At 45.0% G+C, this 19,917-nt stretch overlaps 1 protein-coding gene across 2 annotated transcripts in view; it reads left to right on the top strand.

Moving 5' to 3' along the window:
• The window catches only part of TMEM185A (transmembrane protein 185A), a 41,855-nt gene extending 23,728 nt beyond the window's left edge, over positions 1 to 18,127 (top strand). The window contains exons 2-8 of one of the 2 annotated variants that reach the window (XM_070784744.1): positions 4,361 to 4,537; positions 7,129 to 7,336; positions 11,374 to 11,457; positions 14,605 to 14,781; positions 15,254 to 15,377; positions 16,544 to 16,742; positions 17,492 to 18,127. In XM_070784744.1, the coding sequence (XP_070640845.1) occupies positions 4,361 to 4,537; positions 7,129 to 7,336; positions 11,374 to 11,457; positions 14,605 to 14,781; positions 15,254 to 15,377; positions 16,544 to 16,742; positions 17,492 to 17,507 (985 nt within the window). In that variant the 3' untranslated portion in view covers positions 17,508 to 18,127. Of the gene's footprint in view, positions 1 to 4,360; positions 4,538 to 7,128; positions 7,337 to 11,373; positions 11,458 to 14,604; positions 14,782 to 15,253; positions 15,378 to 16,543 lie in introns of both variants that reach the window. The other variant, XM_070784743.1, reaches the window with a different exon arrangement.
• Positions 18,128 to 19,917: the final 1,790 nt, after the last annotated feature.

Raw genomic sequence — 19,917 nt, 5'->3', positions numbered from 1 at the left:
ATAGCAAATGGGACTACTTGCATTGACTCTTCAGAATAACGTGATGAGTATGGTAGGCTAAATAATGTCCCTCAAAGATATCTACTTACTAATCCATGGAACCTGTGTATATTACCTTCTCTGGCAAAAAGGTGAATATTACCTTATATGGCAAAAGATATGATTAAATTACAGATCTTGAGATGGGAGAATATCCTGGTTTATCCAGGTGGGCTCTAAATACATTCATGGGTTGCCATATAAGAAGGAGGCAGAGGAGATACTATAAAGAGAAGACAATGTGATTGAAGCAGAGAAAGAGATTTGAAGATGCTGCCCTTCTGATATTAATAATGGAGGAAGGAGCTCAAAGGAGTACAGGGAATGCAGCTCTAGAAACTTGAAAAGGCAAGGAATGGATTCTCTCCTAGTCTCTGGAGGGAACATGGCTCTGCTGACTCCTTAGTTTTAACCTAGTGAACCCCATTTTGGACCTTTAGCCTGCAGAACTATAAGAGAATAAATGTGTGTTGTTTTAAACCATCATGTTCATGGCAATTTGTTATAGCAACCATAGGAAATCGAATAGAGGATGTAAATTTTAATAGTATTGAATTTTTTAATCTGTAAAAATGGTGGATTTCTCCATTTGTTTAGATCTTTAATTTTAAGACTTCTCAGGTAGCGCTAGTGGTAAAGAACTCTCCTGCCAGTGCAGGAGATGTGAAAGACACGTGAGGGTTCAATCCCTGGGTGGGGAAGATCCCCTGGAGAAGGAAATGGCAACCCACTCCAGTATTATTGCCTGGGAAATCCCATGGACAGAGGAGCCTGGCAGGCTGCAGTCCATGGGGTCACAAAGAGTCAGATATGACTGAAGCAACTTAGCAAAGCTACAAAATTTTTTTGGCAATGTTTGTTAGATTTCAGAATCTTTAAGTCTTGCAGGTATTTTGTTAAATTTGTCTCTAGGTATTTCATACTTTGATACTGTTGTAAATGGTAGTTTTTTCATAAACTTCTGATTTTAAATATTATTGTTTATAGGAAAGTTGCAGTAAATTATAGTTTTTTTTTTAAAATCTGTGTCCATTTTCTCATTGCTAGCATATAGAAATGCAGTAAATGTTTTCATTTATTTACCTTGTATCCTGCAACTTTACTAAATTCACTAATTAGGTTTAGTAGCTTTTTTGGTCAAGTACTTAGGATTTTCTACATAGACAGTCACATTGTCTGCAAATATTAGATTTACTCCTTCCTTTCCAAACCTGTATCCTTTTTATTTCTTTTCTTGTATTATATTTGTGGCTAGGGCTTCTAGTACAATGTTGAATAGTTGTATTGAAGTGGACAAACTTCTTGTTTACCATCTTTGTGGAAAGCATTTAGTCTTTCACCATTAAGCATTTTTAACTATTTTTTTTCTAAACATGAAAGTTGTTCAGGCATGTCCAACTCTTTGCAACCAATGGACTATACAGTCCATGGAATTCTCCAGGTCAGAATACTGGAGTGGGTAGCTGTTCGCTTCTCCAGGGGATCTTACCAACCCAGGGATCAAACCCAGGTCTTCTGCATTGCAGGCAGATTCTGTACCAGCTGAGCCACCAGGGAAGTCCAAGTCCAAAGGCCCAGAGCCCTTGGCAGCAGACACTGAAGGCGACTGTCAGGTTTTTTCTAGATACCCCTCTATTCTTAATTTGCTTAGAGATTTTTATCTTGAATGAGTAGTGAGTTATATCTAATGTTTCTCCTGAAACTATTGAAATAATCATATGGCTTCTCTTTTTCATTCTATTAATACAGTGAATTACATTGATTTCAAATGTTAAGCCAAACTTGCAGTCCTGGCTAAACCACACTTAGTCATAATGAAGTATTCTTTCTATATATTGTTGGATACAATTTCCTGTTTTTTAGGGGTTTTGCATCTGTCTTTCATGAAGGAAACTGGTTTGTAGTTTTCTTTCTTGGTCAGGTTTGAGTATCAGGGTAATGCTACTAGCTTCATAAAATAAATTGGGAAATGTTCCTCTCTCATCTTTTTCTGCAAAAGTTTGTGAAAAATTGGTACTAGTTTTTCCTTATGTATTTGGTAGATTTTGTCTGGGCTTAACAGTTTTTTGTGAGACTGATTCTAACTACAGTTTCTGTCATTCTTTAAATAGATGTAGGAATATGAAAGTATTTCTTCTTGTGTGAACTTTAATAATATATTTATTTCAAGAAATTTGCTTGCTTGAAGCTGTTCATAATATCCACTTCTAATACCTGTAGGATTTGTCATGATGTCCCTGCTTTCATTCCTGGTATTAGTAATTCTTGTCTACTGTTTTTTTTTTTCCTGATCACTCTAGCTATCAGCTCAGTTCAGTCACTCAGTCATGTCCGACTCTTTGCAGCCCCATGGACTGCAGCACACCAGGCTTCCCTGTCCATCACCAACCCCCGGAGCCTGCACAGATTCATGTACATTGAGTTGGTGATGCCATCCAACCATCTCATCCTCTGTCGTCCCCTTCTCCTCCTGCCTTCAATCCCTCCCAGCATCAGGGTCTTTTCTAGTGAGTCAGTTCTTCGCATCAGGTGGCCAAAGTATTGGAGTTTCAGCTTCAGCATCAGTCCTTCCAAAGAATATTTAGGACTGATTTCCTATAGGATTGACTGGTTGGATCTCCTTGCAGTCCAAGGGACTCTCAAGAGTCTTCTCCAACACCACAGTTCAAAAGCATCAATTCTTTGGCGCTCAGCTGTCTTTATGGTCCAACTCTCACATCCATACATGACTACTGGAAAAACCATAGTTTTGACTAGATGGACCTTTGTCAGCAAAATAATGTCTCTGCTCTTTTTTATCTTTTCAAAGAACCAGCTTTTAATTTCTTTGATTTTTCTCTAACATCTTTCTTTTTTTTTTTTTTAATGGATAAACAGAATGTAGTATAAACATACAACTGAATAATATTCATCCTTAAAAGGAAGGAATCTGTCACTTGTTATAACATGAATGAACCTTGAGGACATTGTGCTAAGTGAAATTTCATTTCGATATTTGGCAAAACTAATACAATATTGTAAAGTTTAAAAATAAAATAAAATTTAAAAAAAAAAGAGCAATTCCCCATAGCCCTCTCCCCTAGTTCTAGGTAACATCTTTCTTATGTAGTTCATTTATATTTGTGTATGTATTTATTATTGACTTCCATTCATTTTTTAAAAATGTCCTTCCCTTCCTAGGTTCTTAAGATGGATCATAAGTTGTTGACTTGAGATCGTTTCTACTAAGCATTGGGTCGGGAAGATCTCCTGAAGTAGGAAATGGCCACCAGCTCCAGTATTCTTGCCTGGAGAATTCCATGGTCAGAGGAGCCTGGTGGGCTACAGTTCATGGGGTCGCAAAGAGTTGGACATGACTGCGACTTTCACACAAACAGAGAACATTTACATTTGATGTAATTGGCAATAGGGTTAGATTTTAACTGCCTTCTTACTGCAGTCTGGAATTTAGCTCCAGGCAGTAAGCTGGGGCATTGATAGAGTTTATTTCCTTTTTTTTTTTTTTTTTCAAATTTCTTTCTGCCATCATGGTCCTTCACTGCCTGTTGCCCTGTGTTTGAAAACTGTTATTTCATATATTTCATCCAGTTTCTTTTTAAGGTGGGAGGGAAAACTGCATTCCTCATATTCTACCAAAGTTGTAAATAGAAGTCCTTAACAATGTAATTTCTAATTAATATTTTTAAAACATCCTCTTCATGAAGTCTGTTTTATATAAAATATGAGTGTATGTATGTGTATAATTCAGTCACCAAAAGACTAACACATGGATTAAAATATTACTGTAAATGATTATGGCAGGTGGCTACTTTTTTAAAAATAGAATCAAATAATTAGTGACACAAGTTGACCATATCTTGAACTGTCAACTTTTTTCAGTCTCCATGTCTGGATGGCTAGTTCCTTCTGCTTGGAATGCTTCCTCATCTCATATCCTTTCCTGTGTGGTAGCTTTCTGTGTGTCCTTCAGACTAGCTTCAGGCTTATCACTTCTCTGCTTCCCAGTCCCCCCCAGACAGAATCCATGTTTCCTCTGTGGGCTGGCATCACATTCTACCCATAGAATCATTCTGACATATGCCTGTTATATATGTTTCTGTATGGACTTCTCTTACCAGGAAGCCCTGGAAAGTAGGGAACTTGTTTTAGTCTTCTTTATATTTCTTTTATCCTCTAACAAGAGTATGTCTTCTACATAGAATTTTCAATATATGATTATTGAATTGGTGATTCTTTTCACATGCTAAAAAGTTAATGCTGTTATCACACCTCATTTTATCGCCTGTTTGTAATGTGAATCTTTGTTTTGTTTTTCTCCTAGTAAATTCCTCATCTATGCCTGTCTACTGCTGTTCTCTGTGTTGCTGGCCCTTCGTCTAGATGGCATCATTCAGTGGAGTTACTGGGCTGTTTTTGCTCCAATATGGCTGTGGAAGTTAATGGTCATTGTTGGAGCCTCAGTTGGAACTGGAGTCTGGGCACGAAATCCCCAATATCGGTAATACTGCTTTATAAAACCTGTTGGTCTCTACCCTGGGCAGGTGCAGGGGGGAGTATCTTGTTTTTCACTTCTCATAAAGTAAGGAGTATTTTCTTTTCTACCTGTCAGAGGTTTTAGAAGAGCTATAATATAAGCAAGCTTATATCTATTCTAAGTTTTTAAAAATTAAGTGTTTGATAGCCACTGTTACTTAAGTCCCTGGCCAGCCCACAAAATTTTATGTAATCTAAAATGCATCCAAAATATAGAACTGTTACACCATGCTAGACAAGGAAGTTATGAAACCATCATGTTTGTAGGAGAAATTCTACAAATCAAAGTTCTAGTTTTGGCCATCAGGGACATACCCTTCTCCATTAATTTCTGGAACTGGGTCTCCCCTTACCCCAATCTCCTAGTCCTGGGATTTTAGGCCTATTAGTGGTGTGGGGGAAGCAGCTTGCCCAGGACACAGTGAGGCCCTGAGACTGGAAAAGATGAGACCCAGATGCTGTGAAGGAGAATAGAGCCCTGGGGGCCAGGAAGAGGTGCACTCTTTACCTTCACCCCTCCCCTCACACCTTTCTTCTTGGACGCCTCAGTTGGTCCAAGTCCCTGTCATGGGCTTAACTCCAGTGCACATCCTGCTGCTGCTGGGGCCCACCAGAGTCTCTCTGCTCTCCCTTGCAAAGTCTGCCACTTTGGAAAGAAAAAGGGGCGACTTGTTGCGGGGAGCTATTCTAAACCATCACCAGGCAGATAAGGAGTGACAGAATGCCCAGTAGGCAGGTGGGGAGAGAAGAGGGGAATACATGCAGCTGCTCATATGAGAAAGTATATAAGTTGGGGCCATCTCAACTTGTTTAAATCTTCACTATGAACTTTAAAAATAAGATTTAGATCATCTAAAATATGTTACCACATATGTAGCTAAGAACTTGAAAATAGCCACACACAGAGCCTTAGCAGATGGGGGACATTAGTGTGTAACTTAGATTTTTTTAAATTCTTAGATTTTTTTTTAAGATTACCTGTGTGGCCACAAATCTTTTTTTTTTTTTATGAGATATTTTCACATATCTAATGTTTGCTCTACTTTGGCCACCTCATGCGAAGAGTTGACTCATTGGAAAAGACCCTGATGCTGGGAGGGATTGGGGGCAGGAGGAGAAGGGGACAACAGAGGATGAGATGGCTGGATGGCATCACCGACTTGATGGACGTGAGTCTGAGTGAACTCCGGGAGTTGGTGATGGACAGGGAGGCCTGGCATGCTGCGATTCATGGGGTTGCAAAGAGTTGGACATGACTGAGCGACTGAACTGAACTGAACTGAATGTTTGCTCATTCTCTGCTGCCCCCTTCTCCTTTTGCCTTTAATCTTTCCTAGCATCAGGGTCTTTTCTAATGAGAAAGTTAAATAGCATCACCGACTCAATGAACACGAGTTTGAGCAAACTCCAAGAGATAGTAAGGGGTAGAGGAGCCTGGCATGCTGCAGTCCATAGGGTTACAAAGAGTCAGACACGACTTAGTGACTGAACAAGAACCTTTGCTACTTAAAGAATGAAAAGTGAAATTGCTAAACAGTTTAAGTTCCACTAGTTGTTTAGAAACTGTTTGAGTTTTTTTCTTTTGGTTTAAGATACCTTTCAAGATTCCCTTAAGAAAAGGAATTGTATGTGTGTAGTTCAATGTCCTGAATGTACAGACATGGTCATTCTAGCATCAACATTGTCCAGTGGAACATTGTTGGGTCTTACAGATTATAACTTCTGATCTCATTTTCTCTGTGTTCTAAAGTCACACCAACATGATGCATCACAGATGTTCACCTATATATTGAATTAAGTGCATTGTTGGCCTTGCAGACGCATTTTTAACCATTTTCCTGATTAGTGGCCTTATTATTTTTTTAATTGTTAACCTATTAAGTCCATGCATGATCCATAAGCAGCTTAAACTGATTTAAAGAACAGTTTTAATGGCTCTTCTTTAGCATCTGCAGGTGTTAGTTTATCCTAATGGAATAGGATAGGAAGGAAAATAACATTAATAATTTGATTTGCATTTTAAAATAGCACCTAACAACAGTTGCTATATTTTCTTGAAATATAACAGACACTTATGCAGTAAAACTAGGGTTTTTTTTTTATTGTATTGCATGAAATGTGATTTACATGGTTTTTAATTCATTGAGAGAAGGGGATCATGAGATTTAAGGGATATGTGTCAGCTGTTAGCATTAGAAGTAATAGCTTAAATAATTTTGGAAGTAGTTGAATTTAAATTTATGAACAAAAGTGTTAATGTACACTGTCAGGAAATAAAAACTGTGGTATTGCTTCTGAGAATATTCAGTTAAAACTCTTAAGTCCGGTTTGGTTGTAAATATTCATTGCTTGTCATGTGGTAGTTCTTTGATGTTTGAAAGATTGCCCCTTAAAGAGGAATGTTAACTTAGCTTTCCACCTGATTTCCCTTTGCCTTTTGTCAGATTTACAAATACAATCCAGAGTATCCGTGTAAGTTGGTGTGCTGGGCTGCTTGCTCGCTATGGAGATTTTGAACTGAGGATGTTTTTTTCTTCTTCTTCTGTCCCTCTTTAGAGCAGAAGGGGAAACATGTGTGGAGTTCAAGGCCATGCTAATTGCAGTGGGCATCCACTTGCTGTTGCTGATGTTTGAAGTGCTGGTGTGCGACAGGATTGAGAGAGGCAGCCACTTCTGGCTCCTGGTCTTCATGCCACTCTTCTTCGTTTCCCCCGTGTCTGTGGCAGCTTGTGTTTGGGGCTTTCGCCATGACAGGTCACTGGAGGTGAGATTTCATATTTTTAGGAAGGTTTCAAAAATCAGAATCTTTTGATGAGTTACTATGATAGAAGAGATTGATCACTAATGCTAGATCATGGTATATAAGGAAATGAAAGACAATGGAAATAATCATGTTTCTCTTTCTTGACTTAAACACTGGTTTTTCTCTCAGGCCATCAGGCTTCTTCCTGCTTCATGTCTTTCCCTGTCCACCTGGATCAGCCAGCTTCTCCTGAGAAAGAGACCCAGTAGTATAGATGCAGATGGAGATATAGTTGCAGATATGTAGATAGGTGTTCACATAGGAGGCTTATTGGAAGGTGCTGGCTCACGTGCTTATGGGCGCTGGAGATTCAGCAGGATTTCTCCCTCTCCAGGAAACCATGGTCTTTGCTCCTAAGGCCCTTTAGCTGATTGGATGAGATGTAACCATACCATCGAGGGGAATCTCCTTTAGTTAAAGTCAGTACCCTCACAGCAATACCTAGACTATTTTTTGATTAAATGACCAAGTACTACAGCCACGCTGCCTGCTTTGGCACTGCACCACCGCCCCCCCCACCTCCGTGTCCTGCTGCCTCATCTGGAGGCCTTTGGAGCCCTTGTCTCACTGACCACTCTGCAGGTCCTGACACTCTGGGTCCCTCCACCAAGCTGGCTACCTCAGCCTGTATTCAGCTTCTTCACTGAATTCTTTCATCTATTCCTCACAAGTCACTGTTTCTTAGGATCCTCAGTTTAGTCACTCAGTCGTATCTGACTCTTGTGACCCCATGGACTGCAGCACGCCATGACCAACTCCCAGAGCTTGCTCAAATTCATGTCCATCAAGTCGGTGATGTCATCCAACCATCTCATGCTCTGTCATCCACTTCTCCTCCTGCCTTCAATCTTTCCCAGCATCAGGATCCTAACCTTGGGCATTTTCTGTCCTCACTGTTCACACTTCCTCTGAATGATCTCGTTCACACTTCCTGCCTCCACTGCCACTTCTGTGCTCTCACTTCCTGAATCTGCATTTCTCAACTCTGATTTCCACACGAGCTCCAGGCTCCTACCTCACTTGCCCCAAATCTGTATTCCCCGTATTTGTTGAAGGTGCCATTTCCAGCCCATCACACTTACCTTTCCACCTTATGCGTCTTTTGCTTTGCATTCTTTTCTATTATCTGAGCAAATGAAGTAACAATACCACGGTTTAAAAATCATTTGTATATTAAACAAAATCACTGACATTAAACTTTCTAGATTTTGCCTATTTGGGGCAGTGTTCCTCAGTGGGGGCTGGATATGCTGTTGTCCTTTGGGATAGGAAATGTCTTCTTGAGCAGGACTGTCCCCTGCATTTCAGATCACTTACTGCTGATGTCTGCCTAGTAAACAGTAGTGGATGTGCTCCCGCAGGTTATTTTCACATCCAGCAGGGTCTGTGCACATTTCCTAGCTCCTCCCCAGGCAAGCAGCATTACCCAGGTTGAAAAGCACTGAGAAAGTTACGTAAATACTGTTGGATGGGAGCTGAGGAAGAGATTAAAGAAAACTAAAAAATTGGAACTATATGTCTTAGAAAATGAAAGCATATACCAGGGCTACAACTATACTAGGCATAAAAATGTATTTTCCTAATGCAGAGTTCTAGAAAATATGTCACTCATAGGGTCACACTCTTGGCAATCTACCTGCGAGAAGAAACCATATACCAAGACTTGAGCCCCCCTCTTGGTTTTTGTGTCTCAGGAGGAGGAGTACTCCTTGGTTAGAGGTTAGTGGGCCTAGGCTTCCCCATGGCCATGCAGGAGGAGTCAGGGTGTGGCAGGGTGCCCTGTGCAGGAAGGAAAGGGGATGGTATTTTTCAGGCAGAGGAAATAACACATAAGAAGCCATAGACATAGAAGAAAGTCTGTCATGTCAAGTGAACAGTGGCTCAGATATGACTGGAGCACAGTTTTGCAAGATGCAGAGAGTCCTGGAGATGGAAAGTGGTGATGGTTTCACAGTCATACTCATATGGTAGTAATATGAATATACTTAATACAGTTAAACTGTACCCTTAAAGAGACTCAAGATGGTAAGTTTTACATTATTTGTATTTTTCCACAGAAAAAATGCATGGAGCATAAAGTGTAAATGAAGGAACTAGGGAGAAGTGGGGAGGCTGTAGAGAGGGATTGGGCTGACTAAGGACCAGTCCTTAGTCTTCAAGGCAGTGCCCAGCTGCCCAAGGCACCACAGGGTGCTCACAGGGTACCATGGGATATTGGGCATTTTTGAGGGAGAAGCAATGATCCCTGACATCTGTGGGGATACACAGTGAACTACTAGCTCCACATAGTTTGGGTCTTATTGTTAGGGCACACTGCATTGATTTCAGTGGTGTCATAGAAGAGTCTAGGTTGTTGGCTTTCTCTGTCATGAGAAGGCAGTGCTGTGCAAAAATCCATAGAGTGCTACTTAGGATGTCAGTATTCCTTTTAGATCTAATGACTTAAGTCAGTGGAACCATTAGATGTTTCTTTTGGCCCATAGGCCTCGGAAGGAATGGCTGAATCACTAACTGCCCAGGGAACTGGGAGCTTTGGGGCAGCCGTGGGCCAGGTTGGGTAGTGTCCTGTGATTTTCATTCTGTGGGTGGTGGTGAGCTGTTGAAGAGCAGCAAGTGCTGGAGCCAGCAGGAGGGCCACCTGTGGGGCACTGGGACAGAGACTGGGCTAGGGACCCTAGAGAAGTCTGCATGGTAGAGGACACAGGCAGTGCCTGAGCCTAGAGCATGGGGAAGGGAGTGCAGCTGTGTACCCATGTCCTGATTTGGGGAATCCAGGCTGTAGTGGCTCCCAGTGAGACAGGAGGCTATGGGAAGCTATGGCACAGGGTGAAGGAGGCCAGGTATGGGAGATGATCGACTCTCTAGGGGATGGCTTCAACTGAAGTGCCTCAGGGAGAGCCGACTCTGGGCCCTGGCAGGAAGGCTGCAGTGGAGACGGAAGTTGCAGAAGCGAGCAGGAGGAGGGCGTGCCTGCCAGAGGTGTGGAGGCCGAATAGAACAGAGCAACGGAGTCAAGAAAGCACGCATGTTTGTGTTTGTGTCTCTCCAGTGGGTAGAGAAGGCAGACTTTGGGGGCCATCACCATTTAAAGAGAGAAAAATGTACCTGATAGGGAAGTATCAGAGACCAGGAGGCTGGCGAGACAACACACTGGGTTCCTCAACGAAGGAAGAGTGGTGGGCAGTGTCACTTGGTGTGGCAGCACCCAGTCTGGTGCAAGTGGCAGTGTCCCCAGTGCTGCAGAAGTGACTGGGGACCTGGAGGAAAGCAATTTCCAGGTAGTTGTTGTGGGGACAGAGGCCAGTGCACAGTGGACCCCAGAGCTTGGAGTGGCAGGGGAGGCCATGGAGACTCCAGTGTCCACGGTGTCTCACAAAGCTCTGTGGTGATGGAAAGAGAGAACTAGGGCTGGTAGGGGCATTAGATCAAGAGAAGTGTGGGTTCATTTGGTCTTGGGGTTATTTCGTGTCTAATGGAGATGAGTTGAACATGTGCTTGCAGGAAGGATCCATGGCATGGTGTGATTCAAGATGCAGTAAAGCATCCATGAGTGACATCTTGATGTGACAAGGTCCTCCAGGATCAAGAAAGGAAAGTGTGGGGTGTAGGCGGAGTCCCAACACAAGAAGGCAGGACAGTGATGGTTAGGAACCATCCTAATATAGATACGTATGGGAAGGGGCAGGAGGGGAGCTGGGGACTCCAGCAAAGACTGCCTCTACAGATTGCAAGCTTGGAAACAGGTCACTGCATGGATGAGCTTAAAGGGCCAAGCAGCCACCAAGCAGAGAGGACAGGACACAAGGCCAGAGCCAGGCTTCTCCTTGGCACAGCACTGCTTTGCTCCTCTCTGCTGAAAATCAGGAGGTTCCAAGTATGATGTAATAAAACTTTTGCTGCATTATAATTTGAATTGCCTTTTTAAAATGTTAACCAAACAACTGTGGTATTGAATACAACTATTACTTTGTTTAACTGATTCTTCTCTTCATTTTTAGTTAGAAATCCTGTGTTCTGTCAACATTCTCCAGTTTATATTCATTGCCTTAAGACTGGACAAGATCATTCACTGGCCCTGGCTTGTATGTAACTTTTTAAATCTTTAAAAAAACTTTTTTTGATTATAAAACTCATGTTCATCATAGAAATCTTGGAAAAGACAGATAAACATAAGTGGTAGGATAATAATCACCCATAATCCCCTAGGAGATAACATGGTTAGTGGTTTTTGTTTCCTTGTTTGGGGGTTTATTGTTTCATAAGGATAATTGAGATCATACTGCATTTATAATTTAGTATCCTGCTTTGTTGTTCTAATGTTGTGTCATAAGCAGTTTTCCATGTCAATAAATGCTCTTTATATATATAACTTTGAAAGTTTAATTGATAACAAAATATTCTTCAAATACATTTACCAGACTGTCCTCTAATTTCTGAATATTGAACTTGTTACCAGTGTTTTTACAACTATAAATCATGCTGCAGCATATAATTTTGTGTAGATAAATCTTTGCCTGTTTTTTTTTTCATTGCTTTTTTTTAGGAAAGACTCCAAAAGCAGTATTACTGGCCCAGAGAGTAAGAGCTTTTTGAGATTTTGAAATATAAACTGCACTGCCAGCTCCCTTTTTCAAAAAAAAAAAAAAACTGTGCCTCTTTATACTTTTGCCAGGGATGAAGTCTAAGTCACGCTAGTGACCTCTGACTTCCATGAAAGGCTGTGTGGTTAAAACTGATTGTGCTTACATAGGTAGGAGAATGGATGGAGCTACACACACACACACACACACACACACAAATGGCTCCATCCATTCTCGGCAAGCTGCAAATTAGAGAATACAGTACAATTTCAACTAGTAACACATAGAAAGAAGATGAGAGAAAAGATAGAAGACTTACATTGCCTATGTGAGATGAGGTCTTGCCAGGGTTTGGGATCCCGTCCCCCACTGCTTGTTGTGTACTTTTGTACACAAGACATTTTCTGTGATAAACATGGTTTACCTTTAAAAAAAAAAATTACAAAGGTAAAAAAATATACTGAAAAAAAGAAAATACTCATTTGGAGACAAGGAAGAAAATAAGGGAATAAAAGATGCCTTTATAATGAATAAAGATAAGATCAATCACTTCTTCCTAAAGTCTTTGATAAAATATTCATAATAAAAACTGTTGTTCAGTCATCCATCTTAAAGCTTCAGGGTTCTGTATCTGCAGAATGGTAATTGGGCTCAGAGCTTTCTCTTGTACCATGGTGGAAACAAATGTGAGTTAAGACCACAATTTGAGTATAAGATACAATCAGAAAAAAAAAAATGATTAGGAAAAACTATGCATGTTTTCTATAGATAAACAAAGGAATTTTTCCTGCCCCAGTGCAGTGCAAATCCTAGCAGATGAAACAGCCTGACTGCAGGTTTCCCACAGTGTTCAAGAGAAGCCCAGTGAGGCTACTCACTGACTTTCTACCCACGAGGGCCAGGCCACTGTGCCTGACCCCAGATGTGCTTTAGGAGGAAGACCACAGCAAACCTCCATGCAGAAGGTCCAGCCTCTTCAGGAGTCCAGCTTAAGTCCTACGTCTAAAAATGAAATGTGAAAACCAAAGAACTGTTAGGAGGAGACAGTCTTTGGGATCTGAAGTTAGGTGAAGAGTTCCTGGAAATGATACCAACAACATGGTCCATAAAAGAAGCTTAAAATTAAAGTAATATTAATGAAAAGACAGGTTGCAGACTAGGAGGAAATACTCATAAAACACATGTGTAACCAGGGACATATATCTAAAGCATCTAAAGAAGTCTCAAAACTAAAAACCTCAGCAACCAAATTTTAAAATTGACGGAAGACTGAACCAACTATTCACAAAGAAGATAGACATATGGTGAATATGCACATGTAAAGGACATCATTACCTACTAGGGAAAAGCAAATAAAAACCAGAATGAGGTGCCACAATACCTTCATCAAAATGGCTAAGATAGCCACAGTACCAGGTGTGCTAGGGCGGAACCAAGGGACGAGGACATTTGCCCATTGCTAGTAGAAAGGCCAAACTGGATAGACGCTCTGGAAAATGTCTTGGCAATTTCTAATAAGGTTAAATAAACATAGAGTTGCCATGTGACCTAGCAGTGCCAATCCTGGGTGTTTCCCTTGGAGAAATGAAAACATACCACACAAAAACCTGGGCACAAGTGTTTACAGCAACTTCATTTGCAACAGCCCAAAGCGGGAAAGCACCCACATTTCCTTCCCAGGGTAAGCAGATAAACAGGGTTGGGTGCATCCATCCAGTGGAACACCACTCAGCAGTGACTGGTAGATAGACACAACAGCCTGGAAGCATCTCAGAGATGTCCTGCTGAGTGGGAGAAGGCAGCCTTGGAAGGTGACATGCTCTATGAGTCCATCTCTGTCACATTCTTGAAGAGACAAAAGTATTGTGTTAGAGGACAGAGCAGTGGCTTCTGGGGGTTGGGGTTGGGGTAAGGTGGTCACACAGCAAAGACAGAGCATGAGTGAGTGTGGCACGGTGACGGAGTTATCCTCTGTCTCGCCCAAGGCCCCACAGATCTACACATACATGTATGAACCATCATGGAACTGGCCACCAATGGAAAACAGTCAATTTTACTGTTTCACAACAGAAAACAAAGGGACAACAGATGTACCCAAGGGGCCATTGAGAAGGGGTAAAAGGTCAAACACAGGGAGCTTGGTGAGGCCCCTGGGACTCATCTTCTGGGCTTATATGGGAGGTGAAACGAAGTCTTTCTGGTGTGACAGCAACAGACACAGAACCCGTCTGAGCGAGGCAGCGGAAAAGCCTCCTGGCCTCAATGTGCAAGTTCATGGAGGTCATGGGTCCCCTGGGCAGCCTGAGTTGCCAGGGGGCACGATCCCCAGCCTCTAGCTACAGAACCCCTGGCAGGATGGGCAGTGCCTGGGAAGAGGGGACATGCTCGTGAGCTGGGGTGGCCTCACTACCCTTGGCAGGTGGAGGGGAGGTGGGCAGAGCGCAGGCCAGCTGAGTGAGCTCAAGATTCAGGGAAATGGCTGCTCTCCACCCCGAGGGTGGCCCTGGCTGCGGGGGATCCCACCAGGAGCAGCAGGTCCTCTTTACACGCTGGCCACATCCAGGCCTGGCACCCACTTACATGCAGAGATCCAGGATGAAGTCAGTCGTGCCTCCCCTAAAGACCTTTCTTCTCTCCTCCCGCCCTCAGGTCGTGTGTGTCCCCTTGTGGATTCTCATGTCGTTTCTGTGTCTGGTAGTCCTCTACTACATCGTGTGGTCCGTCCTGTTCCTGCGTTCCATGGATGTGATCGCAGAGCAGAGGAGGACACACATCACTATGGCGCTAAGCTGGATGACCATCGTTGTGCCACTCCTTACTTTTGAGGTAAGCTCTCTGGCAGACTGTGCGCCCCTGGGGCTTGAAAGGAGCTCAGGACAGTAGAGCTGCCTTTCTTTGGAGGCCTGGGAGCTGGCAGTGGGAAGTGGACCTTTCCAGCTACCATGCATCTGAATGTTGTCTTCTAGAAAGAGAAAGTTGGATGTGGTGTTTTGGTATTTGAGCCCTATAGAGAATTAGAGAGTGGGCACTGTTATTCCTCCGAAAAAAAACACCAGGAAGAGTTTCCCATAACAAGCCAGATGTTGGAAATTTTCTAGGTGGATGGATTCTGCTTTGTCCTGAAGAGCCATGTGAAAGCTCTTCTCATCCTTTCCCCCAGAATTGAGGCTTTCTGTTATCTCCTGTGGGGTGACCTTTCCCCCTTAGGAGGCCTGACGAGGGTGGGCAGCCTGGCTTCAGACAGGGTCCATTTTCAGACACTCCATTGACAGAACATTGACCATTTCTCTTTCCTTAGATCCTGCTGGTTCATAAGCTGGACGGCCACAATGCGTTCTCCTGTATCCCCATATTTGTCCCCCTTTGGCTTTCCTTGATCACTCTGATGGCAACCACCTTCGGACAGAAAGGCGGAAACCACTGTATGTACTTAGCATTTCAGAAGTCCTTGAATGGTGGGTGTGCACATCTCTGTCTGGTGTGTGGCTATATGGGTGTGTGTGTGTGGCCCTGCTCTATGAAAAAATGAACCTGAGGACCCCAATCAAGGAGTTTCCCTGGGGAAGGTGGGACTGGAGAAGACCTGGAGTCTTCCAGGAAAGGGAGCACTGTTAATCCTGTGACTGGAGAACTGAGCATGGCAGGCGGCCTCTCTGAGTCCATTCACTGTGACAAGGGAAACATTATCCCTTCTAGCCAGGGGCTCCTGAAGATTCAGTGAAAATCCGCATCATCTCCCAAACTCTAGACATCCTCCGGGATCTGTTTCCTCACTCTTGGCAGCATCATTCTTGATATCACTGACTCTCAGCAGTGGTGCCTGGCTCGCTCGCTCTCCCTCTCCATTGTGATGATACCTGTTTAGAAGTGCTCTTTGATGAGAGCCTCTCCTCACTAGTCCTTGAGCTCCTTTGCATGTAACCCTGAAGCACACCCTTCTGGAAGCTAATGTGACAAGATGTTGTACCTAAGGAAAGCCAGCACTGACCTGATGGTTTAGTGGTACCCAGACAGGAAGAGCGGGCCTTGGAGAAGGAGCTTTGAAGTGGCTCTGTGAGCTCAGGCCACCTGCTGGCTTGGACCAACACATACCTATTGTCTTCCCAGACTCCAGGGGTAACAGAAACCTTTTTCTTGGATAACATTCCTTGTTGCACATGGCTTTCTCCTGGGCCAGGAAGATTGAGTGGTTGACATTATCTAGGTGCCATAGGCATTTGAGATTCACTAGGGCAGTAGTTCTCAAACTGGAGGACCCATCAGAGCCCCAAGACCCCACCCTACCCCCCACCCCACCCCCCACACAGAGTTTCTGATTCAGGAGGTTTGGACCAGGGCCCAAGATTGCATCCCTGACAGGCCCCAGGGAGACATCCTGGGGGCTGCCAGTCCAGGAGCCCCAGCTACGGAGCCACAGAGCTGCAGGACGTCCTTCTGGTCCTTGTTGGTATTGAGGCCTAGCTTAGGCTTCATTCTAAGATGTCAGGATAAAGCAGTACATTATACAAGAAAAACTCTTCAGGAAAGAAAAGCAACCTGAGATTCAGTAGAGGCTAGTGTTTGAGAAAGTACATTTCTTCTGTTTCAGGGTGGTTTGGGATTCGCAAGGATTTCTGTCAGTTTCTGCTTGAAATCTGCCCGTTTTTGAGAGAATATGGAAACATCTCCTACGACCTCCACCATGAAGGTAGCGAGGAAACTGAAGAAACGCCAGTTCCAGAACCTCCTAAGATCGCTCCTATGTTTCGAAAGAAGACCCGGGTGGTTATCACCCAGAGCCCTGGGAAGTACGTCCTCCCACCTCCCAAATTAAATATCGAAATGCCAGATTAGACCGTGTTCCCAGGGCAGATCAAGAGTGCACCTGGCCCGCCCTCTTTTCCACCTTCTTCTGCCTCCATTCACCCCCTCCCTCCCACCCTGAACTGGAGCTGGAGCTGGGTCTCCAGGGACTTCCATCTCATGCCTTGTTTGCACTCAATGCCTACCCAGTGACTCACCGCCACGGGACATGCGGCTGGCAGGTGCCTGGAACATGCAGCGTGGTGTAGGGTGCACATCAGCGGATTTGGACCTGATGGAGGGAGCATATGGAGACAGAGGAAACAACTCCCAGTGGGCAGGTGCCTTCAGAGCTGGCTTGGGCCCAAGAAGGAATGGCCACCCAGCTGGTTTTCTAAGTGTGAAAATTCCCATCAAAAGTGTTATTGAAAAATGTATTATTGAACCAAGCCAGCCTGGCCACTTAGCTCAGAAACTCCTGTTGTGGTGTGGTCAGGGGCCCTGACTAAGCCTCAGGCCTCACATGCACCCACGCCACTGTGACTGGCCATGCTCCTGCCATACACATCATTTCTGGGTTTTTACTGACCCCATTGGTGAGCCCTTTCTAATGGAGTGACTCCGTGCCTGTATAGTATTTATACAAATATTTTAGCGTTGTAATATACCGTGTTAAATCCTAGTTCTGTACAGTATATTCTGTTAAAGTATTTTTTTACAAGCTTGTACTGGAGACATACATGTTCTGTTGCAGAAGTAGAAGCCAGTAGCACCGCACCCCTGTCCTGACCACTGGAGTGCTACCCCCTTCATGGGACATTGCCATCTCCTCTTCAGTTTCTCCATATACATACTAGCTGCTGCTGCCAGAACTGCCACAGTAAGCAAGAAATGGTTTGTACTTTTTCTCCCACACTGGGAACACTGACTTGCAGAAAACCGTAAAGCACGCCTGGGAGCTGGAGCGCTGGACAAGGTGCCAAGACTGGGAATGTCCAGCAGCGTGCACAGGTTGAGATGTGGGGCTTGTTGTCCATCACACACTGCACCTATGCTTTTAGCTAGGAGCTTGGGGTAGAGCCGAGAGTCAGAAGGAAAAAAGCAGATGTGATGCAAACAAGATGGCCATGAGTAAAAGAGGGTAAAAGGAGCCCTGGCTTTGTCACCCAGGAGCAGGGGGGAGAGGGCAGCTACTGCCTTGTGTGAACCAGGCTCTGCTGATGTACACTGCACCACCACTCCATCCTGACACCAGCCTGGAACAAGCCCGTGCTCTCTTCAGGGGCACACTTGGAATGGTGTTGCCTTTCCTGCTTGGTATGTAACAAATGTAGCCCAGTCTACTCTTTTTCTCCCCTTTAGCTGTTCAATAAACTAGTTCTTCATTTTCCATGTGCACTGTGCAGGTCTTGCTTTAGATGTGGACCAGGATGCTGGGAGTTCTCTTGGCCAGCACAAAAGGGAATCTCGAGTTGCCACAGCCAGCTGAGGGGAGCAGGGGTGGGTGAATATGTCTCAGGAGTATGCAGGGGCAGCCAGGACATACATAGAGGAAAGGGTGGGCCTGGGGATTCAGCCATTGGCAGGGAGTGCCCTGCCACAATCCTGATGGTGAGGAGGTAGCCGAGAGTGTTTGTGGGGTCCCAGACAGTCTAAAATGGAACTCGCCTTTTCAGGGGTTTGAGGCATTCCTGGGTCACGTGGGAGGGCACTGAGTAGGGCTTCTGTCTAAGGGAAACACTGGGAAATTCTATATAGCTCACTCGAGCTGTGTCTAGAAACATTTAATTCAAGTGGTGTTTCAGCCCCCAGTTTGCAAGAATCGACAAGGAAGGCCACCCCTCGCTGGTGACCAGAGGCTTCAAGCATGGAGCCAATGTCCACCGGGAGATCAGTGCTTATGCACCTTGGATGCAGACTTGCTGTCAGACACAGCACACTTCCCCATAACCACGTGGCAGACTTACGTGTCAGGAACCTCGCCACCTCCTGTACCTCCCCCGAGTCCTCAGGACCCCGTGAGGCAGGTGCCCCTAGGGTTACCTGTGTGGGGAAGCAGAGGCTCAGAGTGGGCAAGCCAGGCATCTGGGGATCAGCAGGGCAGCCGTGTCCACCTTGGCATCTCCTCACACAAGCCCTCTCTCTCACCTACTGGGCCGGGCTCCTGGGCTGGATGGCTGACACCTCAAGGTCAGAGGCATTTCTGATTCTGGAAATCTCGGGAAGATCTTCAACCCCAAGAGCAGAGTTGGGGTGAGGGGCATTAGTGGGGTGGGCCGCCCATGTGGGCTGCCCTGCATGGCAGCCTCTTTGATGTTAGAGCACTAGGCCCCAGAGCAGGATGGCAGCTCTCAGCCTGGACACAGCCTGATGGAATTCCCGTGGATGGTGGTCAAAGGAAAGAGCCACACTGTGTGTGAAGGCCCAGGGCAACCACCCCCTCCCACGTGCCTGGGACCACAGTATGCAGAGCAAGGCCAGCCTGGGGTAGACATGGGCAGGCTGCAGAAGCCAGAGGACGGCAACCTGCCCTGTGTCCCTGGGACCTCGTCCATAGCCTCTACAGCCCCCACCCTTGGGCTCCTGCAGCCCAATGGCAGGACCTGGAGAGGGTCTGTGTGGAGGACTGGATGCCCAGCCAGCGACAGTGCACAGGGGGCCGGGTGGCTGTACCCTTGACTGTGGACCCCCACCCTGGACGTGGCTGTGCTTGAGCACAAGGGTGCCATCCAGAACCCTCATGGCACCTGTGAACACAGAGGATGGGCTGACTTTGAGGGTCACATGTCTGTTGGTGTGTTTCTGCCCAGACTTGGGACTCTAGGACCAGAAGGCCATGCCCGATTCGCACAAGTGCTCGGCCTGAGACTTCATGCCCATGCACGAGTGTCATGGGGCCCACTGCCATGACGAGCGTGGACCAGGAAGCTAACACGTTGAGCAACCTGGGTACAACAGCCCTTTATTAGGTCACTTAATGACTGCCTTGTAATGTTAGCCCCAAGCAAGCAGAGGCCTTTGGTGAGGGGCCAAGCACCCTTGTGAGCCTGGACTGCTCCTGGCCACTGCACTGTCCCATTTCCAGGAAGGAGGGACGCACCACTCTCCACGTGGCTGCAGACAAGGAGGGCCCTGCGATGGATGGGGTGCCCGGCTTCAGGGGGGCTCCCTTTCTTCCAA

The sequence above is a fragment of the Bos indicus genome, chromosome X, assembly GCF_029378745.1.
Source record: "Bos indicus isolate NIAB-ARS_2022 breed Sahiwal x Tharparkar chromosome X, NIAB-ARS_B.indTharparkar_mat_pri_1.0, whole genome shotgun sequence".
Classification (NCBI taxonomy): domain Eukaryota; kingdom Metazoa; phylum Chordata; class Mammalia; order Artiodactyla; family Bovidae; genus Bos; species Bos indicus.
This window is presented reverse-complemented; position numbering and strand designations above follow the sequence as displayed.